The sequence below is a fragment of the Homalodisca vitripennis genome, chromosome 8 (genome assembly GCF_021130785.1).
Source record: "Homalodisca vitripennis isolate AUS2020 chromosome 8, UT_GWSS_2.1, whole genome shotgun sequence".
NCBI classification, from domain to species: Eukaryota; Metazoa; Arthropoda; class Insecta; order Hemiptera; family Cicadellidae; genus Homalodisca; species Homalodisca vitripennis.
In genome coordinates, this window is record NC_060214.1 from 23,474,583 (window position 1) to 23,488,024 (window position 13,442).

At 35.1% G+C, this 13,442-nt stretch overlaps 1 protein-coding gene across 4 annotated transcripts; it reads left to right on the plus strand.

The window, feature by feature from the left end:
* Positions 1–1,047: 1,047 nt before the first annotated feature.
* Positions 1,048–13,107, plus strand: LOC124367425. Of its 4 annotated transcripts, none has more exons than XM_046824231.1 (3): positions 1,048–1,830; positions 8,799–8,968; positions 11,975–13,107. In XM_046824231.1, exons 1-3 carry the CDS (start codon positions 1,240–1,242, stop codon positions 12,057–12,059), a joined length of 846 nt encoding a protein of 281 aa, XP_046680187.1. In that variant the 5' UTR covers positions 1,048–1,239; the 3' UTR covers positions 12,060–13,107. The 4 variants fall into 4 exon arrangements, with proteins under 4 accessions (XP_046680187.1, XP_046680188.1, XP_046680189.1 ...); XM_046824232.1 differs by having other exon boundaries at positions 11,978–13,107; XM_046824233.1 differs by lacking the exon at positions 1,048–1,830 and adding an exon at positions 2,911–3,489.
* The last annotated feature ends 335 nt before the right edge of the window (positions 13,108–13,442 follow it).

Genomic DNA, 13,442 nt, shown 5'->3' on the forward strand with positions numbered 1-13,442 from the left:
TTATGTCATTTAATGGCATCAAATTACATTCAATTTGAATATTTACATTTGGAAGATATTTTGTTTCTTATTGAGTTTGAGAATTATAAAAATTAAGGTTTTGAGGTGGTTATAGAAACCCTATTTAAATTGAACCACTGATTAAAATAAGTTAATGTATAAATAAATCCATCTCAAAGGAAATACTGATTTTAATATAAATCATATTTATACATAACAATGTTTATACTTTCTTATTCTACATTACGTTAACAATAATACCTAAGCGATTGTATTTAAATGCCTTAAATGTTTCCCCTTAAGATAATGTTAAAGCTCACACAATTTTACACCATTTTATGTTTGTAGAATTATTTGATTTGTTTCATATTAAATATATATAATTTATACGCATGCAGAGGTTTTTTAGTTTTTTTAATATTATTTTTATGGGGTTTTTGGAAAGAAAATTCAAATTTTATTCTACTTCATAACCTAAATTTCCCAAAAGTATGTACTTAAAAGTTTTCATGGGTATTAATTTTATATCTTCAGAATAAGAAAGTAAGGGTTTAGCAGTGTATTAGGTTTAACATTATTCTTATGGAGAAAAATTCAAGATCTGTTTACTACTTTTTTTTTACTTTTCAGCTGACTCTTAACAATACTACTAGAATACAAAAAAACATTTATGAATATTAAAACCTCCAAACATTAGCTACTGTAGAATATATAGACTGTAATAAGCAGATCACTGTGATATACATGAACCAAGCAGGGTTATTTTTTTTCTCTTTTAAGCCTCAGCTTTAAGTTATGCTGGCTTCGATATATATACTGATATTTATACTTTATTTTATTACACTGGTATTTATTTGCAAAGTACTATATCAATCGTGTCTATGCCTGATGCACCTCCCCAGGATTTGAACCCGTGATCTCTCAGTTAGAAAGCCGAGTCTATATCCATTAGTCTACGGAGGAGGACAAGCAAGCTTACGTTGGAGAGAGCTTTTCTGAGGAGTGGGGGGAATTTGCGGGTCACTCTCTCGTCTCTCGTCGCATCGGCCGCGATCACCATCACCACTCACCACTCACCAGTGTTGTGCTGTGAGTTCTCAGTTCTCAGTCGCCCGCCACAATCTCTGCTCGACGCAGATAACAGTACAGTCCACATTCCTCGAATCCTGAACACCGGTTCAAGTTCACTTTTCCTGCAAAAGTTACGTCAGACAATTCGTGTTTTCAGTATTGCAGTGTATGTTTTCCTCGTGGTGCAACTCGAGACAAAATTATATTGCACAGTGTTCTGGAAGTGAATCTTTAAATCTTCTATCAGTTTTAACTATGGACAATGTCGAGAGTAACAAAATACCGACCCGGGTCAGTCGTGATCATCGCGTGTGCGCGTTGTGCCTATTATCCAACATGGAGCACACGGGTGTTTACGACCGAGGATTGTGGTTGTCAGAGGTTGGTGATCGAGACTTCCAACAAGCAACGTCGGAAACCACAAGATCGATACAGCAGACCGCCAACTTTTCCTCGAGAATTTACATCAGACCTGAACCCGCCTTAGTGAGATGGAAGATGGCGGTTAGATGGTTCTTAAGAGACTTTGGAAGTCTATGCAGCGTTGCTGTAGGGACACCTTGCTTGTGCTTTGTGTACGGGTTTGTCTTCCTAACCCTTACCTTTTACCTTTCCCACCTCATTTTCAAGGGTATCTTTTCCATATTGCTGTTCTTGTTGTTGGTGAGCCTGATAACAGTTATGTCACTTGCACTTCCGGTCTACTGTTGGAGGAGTGGAATTATGGATAGACTCGAGTCAAGGACGAGGCGGAGACAGGTTAGTAGGACTGATTTTGTTCTAGAAGTATTATCAGAAAAGAATTAGTTCAAAATATTCAAATGGAGTACCCTGTTTCGTAATAAAGTGATATTTGTATTGAATGATATATAATAATAAACTAGTATTATTTTAGATCAATTAAGTGATCAGCTGTACTGGTCATTGACCTGTTACGTTACAAGTGTAATTTAGGTATGAAAATACTGTATATCCAATGGAAGATGGTATACAAATTTAAAATAATCTACATCATGGGGCTATGCTTACATTAAAGTTTTTTGCCGAACTCCTTGAAGACCAATGCATGTGAAGAGCCACTAACTGCCTTAAAAACTATTTATTAAGTACAGTACCCTACTAACCTCCACTACTTGAGCCAAAACAAGAATATTGAACCATCGAGAATAGGACCTACATTGTAAATGTTTTAAACTTTAAACCAGCTAACTTTTTTAAGAGTTAGGCCTAACCTATTCAAGTCAGTGTTGCGGCATTGTACTCTACTAATAGAGACCTTTAATTCGATGTATTACTCGACCTATGCTCTAATTTCCTTCTGACTCGTTACAGCCACCCCTGCCCCCTGACATGACAAAAAATGGTAGTTACTTAAAAAAGTACATTTATATGTGCAGTAATGATGTACCAAGCTTTGTCGCTTTTCCTGAAATCGTTCGGGAATTATCAAGCCCGTGCGGGTCTTCTTTACACGCTGTATAGGAAAATGATACTATTAAGTCCTGTAATGTCGCAGTTAGTAAGTACTAACTCAAATTGAAAACATGTACTATATAAAAAACAGAGTTTCCAATGTATTTTAGCTCTACCGTAATTTATTTCAAATCACAGGGAAACCGTCTGCATTGTACGTTTTAATGTATACCTAATTAAACTGTACCTTTGTTGCACCTTTCGGAATTGCCAATTATACTTTTCTTTTCCTCGTCGTCACTGAGAGGAGGGGTATCTGTATTGGTATTGTCCTCAATGACGAAGAGGAAAAGGAGAAGATGCATTATGAGGCACTGGAAGTAGAAGGCTGGAGTTTCCTGCAATCAATTTACAACGTTGAAGTAGGCCTAGATCCCCACCACGCTGAGTAGCAGTTCTCAACCGTCGCCCGTGCCGGTTGGTCCACAGCGGCGTTTGTTTGGAACGTTATCTCTTTCGTCAAAATTAATTTTCTACTCGATGGATAGTGAAACTAAAGTTGACATTTCGGCCCATTGCGAACTGCACTGCACCGAGTGCAGGCAGATCAGCAGTTCCAGATCTTCTCAAATGCCGACTGAAAATTCCCGGGGCACAAATTGCGCAAACCGCTCTTTTATAGGGAACATTTTTAAATGCAGAGGGACGTATCGTGGATTGTGTGCAAGGACCAGGGCTGCCATGAGTAAATGTGTGCAAGAGATCAAACAGTCGGTGGTGAAGTATGTAACAAGTTTGGTGCGTTTTGTCAAAAACTCTGCTGGGGTTTTGTTGTTTTGTGGAATCATTATACTGTGCCTATTTGACCTAGTGATGTTACATTATTTAGCCGTTCATAGTATGGAAGCGTATGCAGTTCTGCTCTTCACGCCCCTATTTATCATCTGGTTGCCGGCCTTCGCGTGGAAAATCGGATGTTTCAATCTGTGTTGCGGTTCACATGAGGTTAGTGCTCAGATGATAATTAATTTTAACCTTGTCACCAAGTTTCTTTTGATAGCCTGTCGTAAAAGATTTGGCAATTTCGCCGTGCTTCTCATAATAATATAATCTTGCTCATTTTCATTTTGCAAAACATGTGAAACATACCTTAAGGTCAAGTGTATAAATGAGCATTTTAAATTAAATGTGCACAATATAAGATTATTATTTTGTTTCATTCTATTTATCAGAGCGTATTCCTTAATACTCACCTACATGTACTACTTAGAGGTTTAAAGTTTATTATTGGCGGTGGATATACTTTTGAAGGGTAACAGGATTTCGGACATTTACTCGTTAGTTACAAAAATTGAAAGAAAACTGTTCGAAATCTGTATCCGTCCTCATGTAAATTAAGAAACCAACAAACATGTGATAAATATACCTAAGACATACTTAACTACAGAAAAGTTGTGCATAAAAACAAACACAGTACTGCTGGTCAATGGAGACTGAAGAAGAATATAGATACCAAATCTCGAAACGTTCTGTTTCTGTTCTTAACATAAACTGTGGCAAATGTCGAAAATACTCTTTCTAAAACAGACTATTATTGTATTTTACTCTGCGCATGCCCAAACAAATATTTAAATAATAATTTTATTTTTTTTAATACATAATTATACAAGGCGCATGTGATTATGACTTGAATACTAAAAGTAGGAAGTAAAATTGATAATTATAGTGATTTTAACAACACATGAGTTATGTACATCTTTTAATTTGTATTGGTCTAAAATAATAGTTGTTCAATAATTGTTTTAAGTTTTCTCTTAAATTTAGGTAGAACTTTAACATTTTATTAACAATACTATAGTAAGGGTCCCTTAAAGATTTAATTAACTCCTTCTTCCCTACGCAGGATACGAGTGAGAAGAAGCGCACATACCGATATTATTCATAATGCACAAGGAACACTCACCCACCCAACCCTGCAAACATCATAATGTATATAACAATATGTCTACAAGATTCGTGAATATTTAGCTTAAAACCTTTTGAAATTTGTGAACTTGAAAATCCAACCAAAATATCGCCATGCCTCAATACAAGGACGTAGCCAGCGAGGGAGTCCAAGGGGCCCTGACCCCACATTTCATATTCGGCATTACTGACATATACTGCTGAACGATCGTTTTCAACAAAGAAATGGGACAAGAACTTTGTAAGGAACATGGGGCCTCACTCTCCGTCCAATACGGGAAAATATCAGTTGTGTACCCCCCACCGCCAATTTTTTTCCTGGCTACGTTCTTGCCTCAATATCGGCTCAACACTGAAAAAGCAACCCGCTAAAATAGTCTCTGTACTACATAATATTTATGACAGTTAAACAAGTGCGTAATTACAAAATAGAGCGGATTTTACAGATTTCCTCGACATTCAAGTCCTATGTGTCTATATCAAGGCTAGGACACTTGCAGATAACATTGATTTAATTGGTTTACAACATCAACAAGCAACTGTTTATCCAACGTAAAGCGCATAGTTTCTTCTATTAAGATTGAACTATTAGATGAATAAAGCGTTTATTCTAAATTTATCATTCAATATATGTTCTATATGTTGTATATGTTCTATATTTGTTTCATTCATTGTTTCATGTTAATCATTTGTATAGAACTAATTTTCAAGACTAACGAAGTCAATCAATAGTGATGAAGCCCTAATTCAAGTGATGGAGCAAACTTGAACACGTATTGCTCCATCAAGTTACACGTAAGACTCGAGTTACACGAATTGAGTCAAAGCAATGTGTAAGAGCGAATCCACGTTTTGAATTTTAGAAATCATTGAGATTATTGATTTTAATAAGAGAGATTGCGCATTGAGGATCTAGTAAGGGAAGCGTCTATTACTTAATAATGTTATTAAATTCTGATAATAAAGATGATGTAATTTAATTTTAATTTTAAAACAAACACACTTTAAGACTTGTTTTATTTTGTTCATTCTTGTTAGGAGACTTATTTTTATGTACAACAGTGGTATTTAAAAATATTAGATATAATGTAATCTATAGGTTTTTGAAAATTTGATTTAGTTTTGATTGGAAAAATATTTAATTGAAGTTGAACTTGTATTTTAATTCCGAAGATAATTGGTTTTCTTGGTACCTATCGTAACGGTAGAGTATAGATTTTGCCATAAGAAACTCTATATTGAATATAAATAATGAACTTTTAGTATTAATATAATCAAAATTTAACAATTCGTTGGCAACGAGACTATACCCTAAGTTTATGGAGTGAAGCATTTCTGGATTTGAGACGATTTTCTATTTATTCATCATGATAAACGGTCGGCACCGACAGCTAACTTGAGACAGTGTTAACTTCTTGAGACACCTACACTACTAAGTGTAGGCTACCTACTAAGTAAACAAAATATTGGCGTGTAGTAAACTTAATTGGTACAGGAATCTGTAAATGCAATTAGAGTCAAATATAAATCCTCCACTGGTCATTGCCTGCTTGATCGTACGTATCTTGCGTACTTTAAGTTTAGAAATTGGCATTAAGGCTAAAACCTTTGGAGGGATTCCCATAAAGAAACGCTACTCACTTAACATTAGTGAAGTAAACGTAGTCGTTAGCTTATATTATTCAACGCAACCCACTGCATAGGGGCGTAGTTTCACTCATATTATGAGATTGTACCATCGTGTACAATCATTGTGTAGTGGTAGAGAGGACTTTTAAGTCCTAACTTCGCCTCTGTAAATAAAGACATTTTTCATTTCATTTCATTTTCATGTACAAATTCTCGATGAATTTAAATGCCATTCCCAAACATGCTGTATGTATATTTGATCACATTTTATCAAAAAAGACGAAGTCGATTTAACTTTGTCCTCCGGAAATAGTGTTATGCCCCAAAACTCAATTACGCTACTGTGCTCCATGGAGGGTGTGAATGAATTCAGTCACCTCTGATACACTTCATCTCTTGAACAATGAACATTGGTTCCTTTTAGTAAAATTAATTAAAAATTGCATAATTAAAATAAAAATAATTAAAAGGATGATTTGTATCTAAGTAGTTGCACTAGTATATGAAGAGGTTCGAACTCTTTGGAAATTATTGATTCTGATCATATCAAGATTTGTTTAAAATACATATGCTATGTGAGGTGTAAATATAAGTAGTTTTTTTCTCTTAGGACAAGAAGATTAGGAAACTCCTTAATGCATTTAGTCCAAAATTAATCTTTTCGCTTGCTTCGGATGTGGTTAGTAGTAGAGACCACCTCTTGTCGAGACCTCATGATGAGGCAAAACGTGCTAAGCTCTGTACCATCTTCTTCAGACAAAGCGGGTAAGGGAAGTAACGATATCAGGTTAGAATACAGCCTTTAACACTAAGAAAGCTGCGTCCACTCCCACAGTCATCCTCAGCAATATACTGGACCTATCGTCCAACCACTTTTCCCCACAATCTCAACATTTGCGGTTAGTGATGTGCCGCTCCTGGACATCCCATAAGGTTGCCCATATGTAAGTGAAACACCAATACGTTCAACTAAAAGTCAGAAGTGACCTCCTGGGGTGTTAAGATCAGTTGAAATACAGTAATTTAAAATTTATCTCGGTTAATTCCTCAACACTCGATTGGTTTCAGCAGTAACCCAAGATAGTAGAGTTTATCAAGGAGTTTGGACTTATCACGTTGCAAAAGCGATCGTACTCCGCAGCGCAATCCCGATAAACGTGTTTGTTTACAACAACACACTGGTCAGCCAGCAGCCAGTGTTCTGAGATAACGAGTCTAGTGAGGATCGAAGCACGTGGGTATCCGCAGTACTCCTCAGGGGCTTATAATTATTCAGTCAGATGAGTTGTTTAGTTCGTGATTACATCAGTTAGGTTTTATTGATCATAACTGAACCACTTTAAGTGCAAATTGGTGACGGTGTACATTGTTTGTTCGTGTGTGTTTGTTTTCCACTAAAATGGTGTTGCCGTTTTCTGGGGAAATTCCTCCAATCACAGTGGAACTGTGTAGCACCACAGTGATCGCTTGTAATTACGCTCGTCCAGAAGTGTACGTCAGAGCCAGGCGCTCTATAGACGGTGGGATCAGACGGACTAAACACTTCTGCTCCAAGAACACCGTCACGAACTTTATACTCACGTACTGTGCACTGGGATTCGGGTACTTCTACATTTTGGTGTTTGTCTTGCAAGATATCGACGTCGACAAGGGCTTCTGCTTCCCTCTGGTGTTGACTTTGGTGACAGGACTGTTCGTCTGGTTTCCTTTCTACTTCTGGGTGGTCAGAGCTCGGGCTAGTCAACTGTTGGTCATAGATTCACGTGAAATCCAGGTATATTTAGAACGGTTTAGAAAATTAAGGAGATTTAGTCCCTTAAAAATACAAATTCACTAAATTTTCACAATTTATTATAAGGTAATTTGGTATTACCCGGAATCCACTCTGTCCCTATCTACTATTTGTTATTAGGCTATACAATAAGGTACAAAGACAATTATAAATAGGAAACGTTAAAGTTAACATTTGTGAGCGCTCACGTGATCGGAGTTTGAGCTTAGGTTGAGTTTAGGCGCTATCTCGAGGGATCATTCTCTTTTTTTCCAGAAGTGCGGAGTTACTTTAGTACCAAAGCTCGGGCTGACGGCCAGAGGCATTTCGGATCACAGATCTCAGATTACGACCCAGATCATCCAACTTTCCCGACGTCAGATCATGCAGTAAGCAACTGATACCTCTCAACAGTGACATGTTTGGCGCTCCCGGCTTGTGCAAGCGTAGGTACCTTTAAAGAGGCCGTGTTCGCTTATGCGTTGACGGATTTCGTAGGAAAAAGTACCGTTGGAATTGTTAAAAAAAATTTAAAATACTATGTTTTTAATAATATAATAACTAATAGTATATTATGATAATATAATATAATAGATATACAATTTTAGAATGAAATACTGGGTGATTCAAAAGTTGCAATCCACTAGATTAAACCCCCTATTATATAATAAACTGCAGAGTTTTCTAATTAATAACTGAACAAGAATCGATTATTACTATCGAACTGTTTTTTTCCTATTATCCGGTTGTCCTCAGTCGAAGATGAAGCTCACGTAAGACCAGAGAGTTGCTTTGCTGGAAGCAATCCCCAACAAAAAACATTACCCAGCCCAATAACGTTTTTATCTATAGAAGAAGTAAAAGTAGATTTTAAGGGTTTTTTTTGTTATTCGTGGACTGAATCTTCTTAAGATTGCTTGTAGTATTAAAAACTAAATTTGTTTTCCAGAGGGTAGAGGATCCTATCCCTATTGAGATGCCTGTAGAGAAGCCTCCACTGTATGAAACACTCGTATTCACAACTCCTGAATCTGCAATGGCCTCCTTGCCCCCGCCATCGTATGAAGTAGCGATTCAAGCATCTGAAATCCCGCAGATTCTACAGCCTGATTACAACAGGTATATTAAATTAACTATTTTCTCATTCGTTCCATACATTAGGTTGCATGTTTAAAACACAAGAGGGCGAATATGTCACTGTGACGTTTTGCTAAGTAATTAGATGTATTATTGAAGTATAGTGAATAGAAATTATGTCAACATTGTGTTAACCATTCGTTTTGCAATGCTATTGTATTCGACTCTCCTTATTCTGTTTGTCGATTGTTTCTCTCTCGGATAAGATTCCATGTGGGCGGTCAACTGATCTACACTGGCGAGTGAAGTTGCTAGAGAACTTGCGCAACTTCTGTCGCACATTGTGAACAAGGATAAGTGTGCACAAGTGTAACCAACTTTCTCTGGTCTCATAATACCTGCCAGTCTTTCTTTTTCTATGGTCTGCCACAATTAAATCACACAAACATTTCTGTAATTCAAAAATAGCAAAGTCCCAAGATACTTTCAGATTGCCAAGTTACTTTCAAGTTATCTTCTAAAAGAGTTTGTCTCTGAACTCTCTCCTCTTCTTACTCATCTTTTTAATGCTTCTATAAGTGAAAGGGATATTTAAATTCATCTGATCTAAAGGGAACCAAAATTATCCCAACTTCTTTCTCCAGACCAATAGGCATCATCCCAATATTTTGAAAGGATTTTACAGTGTCATCAATAATAGAGTATTTACTCTCCAAAAGAGGGCGTAGAGGGTCGTATGGAATGAGACCGGACGAAAGCTCTAGTGAACGTTTCTAATCAAGTAGGGTCCTAACCTTGGCTTCCCTTTTCATTTTTCATTCGATGTTTGTTTTTCAAAATAAATATCTGTTTCCACATTTACACTATGATCATAACACTCGGCATAGAAATTACTTAATTTCAGCCAGTTTGAGACTCATTTATTTTAAATTTTAGCCCTAATCCCTTCAAAATGTAATCCAGATGCAAACAACTCAATATTCACATTGAACCATTCCCACCATAGCTACGTTATGTGTAAATGTAAACAGTTTATAAAAGGATTTGACAGTTTACTTGAGCAGGAAGGTTTTCTACGGTGTCAGATAGGCTCTCATCATGCTAATATCTTTAGTAGTAGACATAATTTAAATATTCTTACATGTTTATAAGAATGTTACAATATTGTAACCTGTGTTATATTTAGATGGTATGCTATATTGTAAAAAGTTTCTGGTCAGTTGCTTTTGTACAATTACTCTTTATTCTGACGTTTTGACTTAGACAGAACATTTTTGTGTTCTATTGTATGGATAAATTATTCTTATTCTTGCAATGGGAATCGTTCGGTAAGATTGCTATTTTAGTTTCTTAATTTCTGACTAAAATTCATTTTAAAAACGACAATATAAACTATTGGAAAACATTATAGAAACAGAATAAATCGCATGCTTGAATATCGATTTGTATAGAGCATTGCGTACAGAAGTACGTCTCAAAAGAGTGTTCTATTTCTTAGAAACAATAACTTACGTTTAGAATAATAATTAGTTGGCATTTCCCCTAAAGAAGTTTGGAAAACTTTTTTCTGGAATGCGCCTCTTTACGTATTGTTCCATGCAAATCAATATTCAAGCACGCAATTTATTCTAAGATTAATTAACACGATATGGCAATAAAATACATTTCTATTGTTTTAAAAAAGTAATAAAAGAGGAATGGAGTGTCAGAGGAGTTAAAAGAATGTAACGAAACTCTGACCAACTACTACTAAAAGGCAACTTCAACACATATGTTTACTACGTCACATAGTTATAATTATTCTGCTTGCGAATTTTGTTTATTCTGTGATTTTCTCTTTGCCGTCATGGTTACCCATAAAACCTCGTAAAGATGTTTGTATTTTATTTTTGCCTAACACTTTGAATTTTGGGTCTACGATCAATAAAGTTCTTCCTTTAACAAAGAGGAGCCTATATGCCAAGTTTCATTATGCCTAAAACCATTTTATCATGAATTATCGCACATATAGACAGACTGAAACTTACGCGATTTCTAGAAGGCCGTGTTCAGTGTAAGTTCCTTAAATAAACTCAGATCCTATATTTATTTCCATTAAATTTCTGCAAGAAAAGTTTTTTTCAACAACTTATAACACACTACAACGAATAAAGTTCCAAATACTTTTTATTCGATATTGTAATTTATATGCAGGTATTTACGATAGATATTTTCTACATTTCGAAAAATAATTTTGGCGAAGAAATTTCAATTATACATTAAATACGTTCTTTAACAAACTCATGTAATTATGAGTCATGGTTAAATAATTAAGATTAATAGAAAAATCTAACTGGAAATATTTTGTTTAATGATATGTAAAATACAGTTCTGTACAACGCCCAAATAAATGTTGACCATAATATCAGTCCTTTGGTATAAGATATCGGCCACCATTTTGAAAATCACAGAGATCTACTACTACTTCATCTACAAGATGTACTACTGCTGAAAAAACATTATTTTTAAACCGGTTTTCTCATAGGTACATTCGTAATATTAGTGACTGATATTAGGCGTTCAATCGCAGATGGGGATCTCCACTAATTTCTAATCAAACGGAATATAATTTTATATGTCAAATAAGTATTACACATGTTCATTGTACATATATGATGTTTTAAGCAACCTAATAGTTATATTTAAAATTGTACATTCCTAGGCCATTAGCGTGGCATGCCATATTTAGACTACACAATTTTTAACTATGTATTTATAAAATAAATACTTTATTCTGTCTATTTAAAACACCACTCACTTAATAACTGCTCACGAATACTTAGCTATTTCCGTCAAATTGTAGGTAGGCCTAAATATAAGTTTACTTTGAGTTGTGTTGTTAGTGAAATGGATCATTTTTACAAAAACATTCTTAAGATTTGATTAATTAATAACTTCCTATTGAAAACTTAATCGGGTAGGCTATTTAGTTAGTATAGATTTTATTCTAGACTAGAGTGGATAAGAGAAGATTCCAGTGATGTGATTTTAGTTCTTATCGTGTTACAGCAGGGATGCCAACGTTGCAGCATCACTGTGCCCAGTACACCAACAGAACAGCACCAGACATCCAGATATTACCCTGTTGATATAAGGACCTACCTGAACAAGTGCCTGCCGAATAGTGATATTTTAGTGTATATATATATATATATATATATATATATATATATATATATATATTTTGCAGGCCCGTGCCTAGGGTTGGTGGCACCCGGGGCAAGCGTAGCCTCGACACCCCCGCGCAGCAACATAAATAAATTTAAATTCATATAGTTGTCTTACCTAAGGAATCTATGAATATTATTTACAATATAGTATTCACACACATTTTTATTTAAAATCCATATTATAATACAAGTAAACGTAGACTCTGGCTGTTATTGCCACGGTTCATGTTTCAGCATAAAACCGCGGTACCCTCCCCCCCTCACCCAGCGAAGCACTCTGTGTATAATTTCCGAGAAAGTAAGAGATTGTGGTATAACAGAAAAATTTGTCAATTCAGAGAACTTGAACATCATAAAATCTAAAATCAGTTCTCCTTTAATCAGAGAAGGCGTTCTTTCGTGTACTTATACACATTAAAACTTCTGTTTATCAGTAAAGTCCCACTAGAGTAAAACAAGATTTGTACATAATAATAATTTTGTTGTTGTGTTCAAAACTAACTTAACAAAAGCCTCTATGATCCTTGCCTCGAAGGAAAGTTATGACTTACTCTTCAATATACAAAAATGGCGTTCACTTAATACAAGGGTTTATTTTCACTTACTGTAACTAAAAAAATAATAGCCATCCTATCAACAGAATATTATACAAGTTGGTCAACCCCAAAATTGTAAAAATACAAACTCAGAAAAGTAAACAGTATTGAAGCAATTTAATTGACTATATAAAAGTAGAATATCAATTATTGTATGCATAATTATAAAAAACACTTACTATACCTGTAGTAATAATTTACCCAAGCAAATTAAACGTCATTCACTGTTCATATTACTTGCAAGGGCAGGGTGCGATAAGCGGACCCGGTTTTTTATATCGAAATTGGCAAACGATATTACTTAATCATAGCCATCGATATAATCAATCGATACTGATTAATTGTTTTGAACAATTAACTTAAATAATCTATATCAACAGCTGTAAGCACTTCCAAATATATTATCCGTTGGGTAATATTACAATTTTACATAAGTAACACTTGATTATTAAAAATGGCAGTCAATTAAAAAAAAAACTACATGGCATTGCTTTGAAAGATGATGTCCAGACATGTTTTTCGTGGCTTTAACATGTTGGATTCGTACCGAAAAACCCATTATGTGAAATTTGTGGGAAAGAAACAACTCTAACTGTGAGAGGAGCAAATATGGTCGTTTTTAGTTTTCCTAATTTTGGTTATAACAATTTGTTTGATCACTGTTAATATTAAATTTAAAACATATGATTGTTATTGAGTACTATAGATACT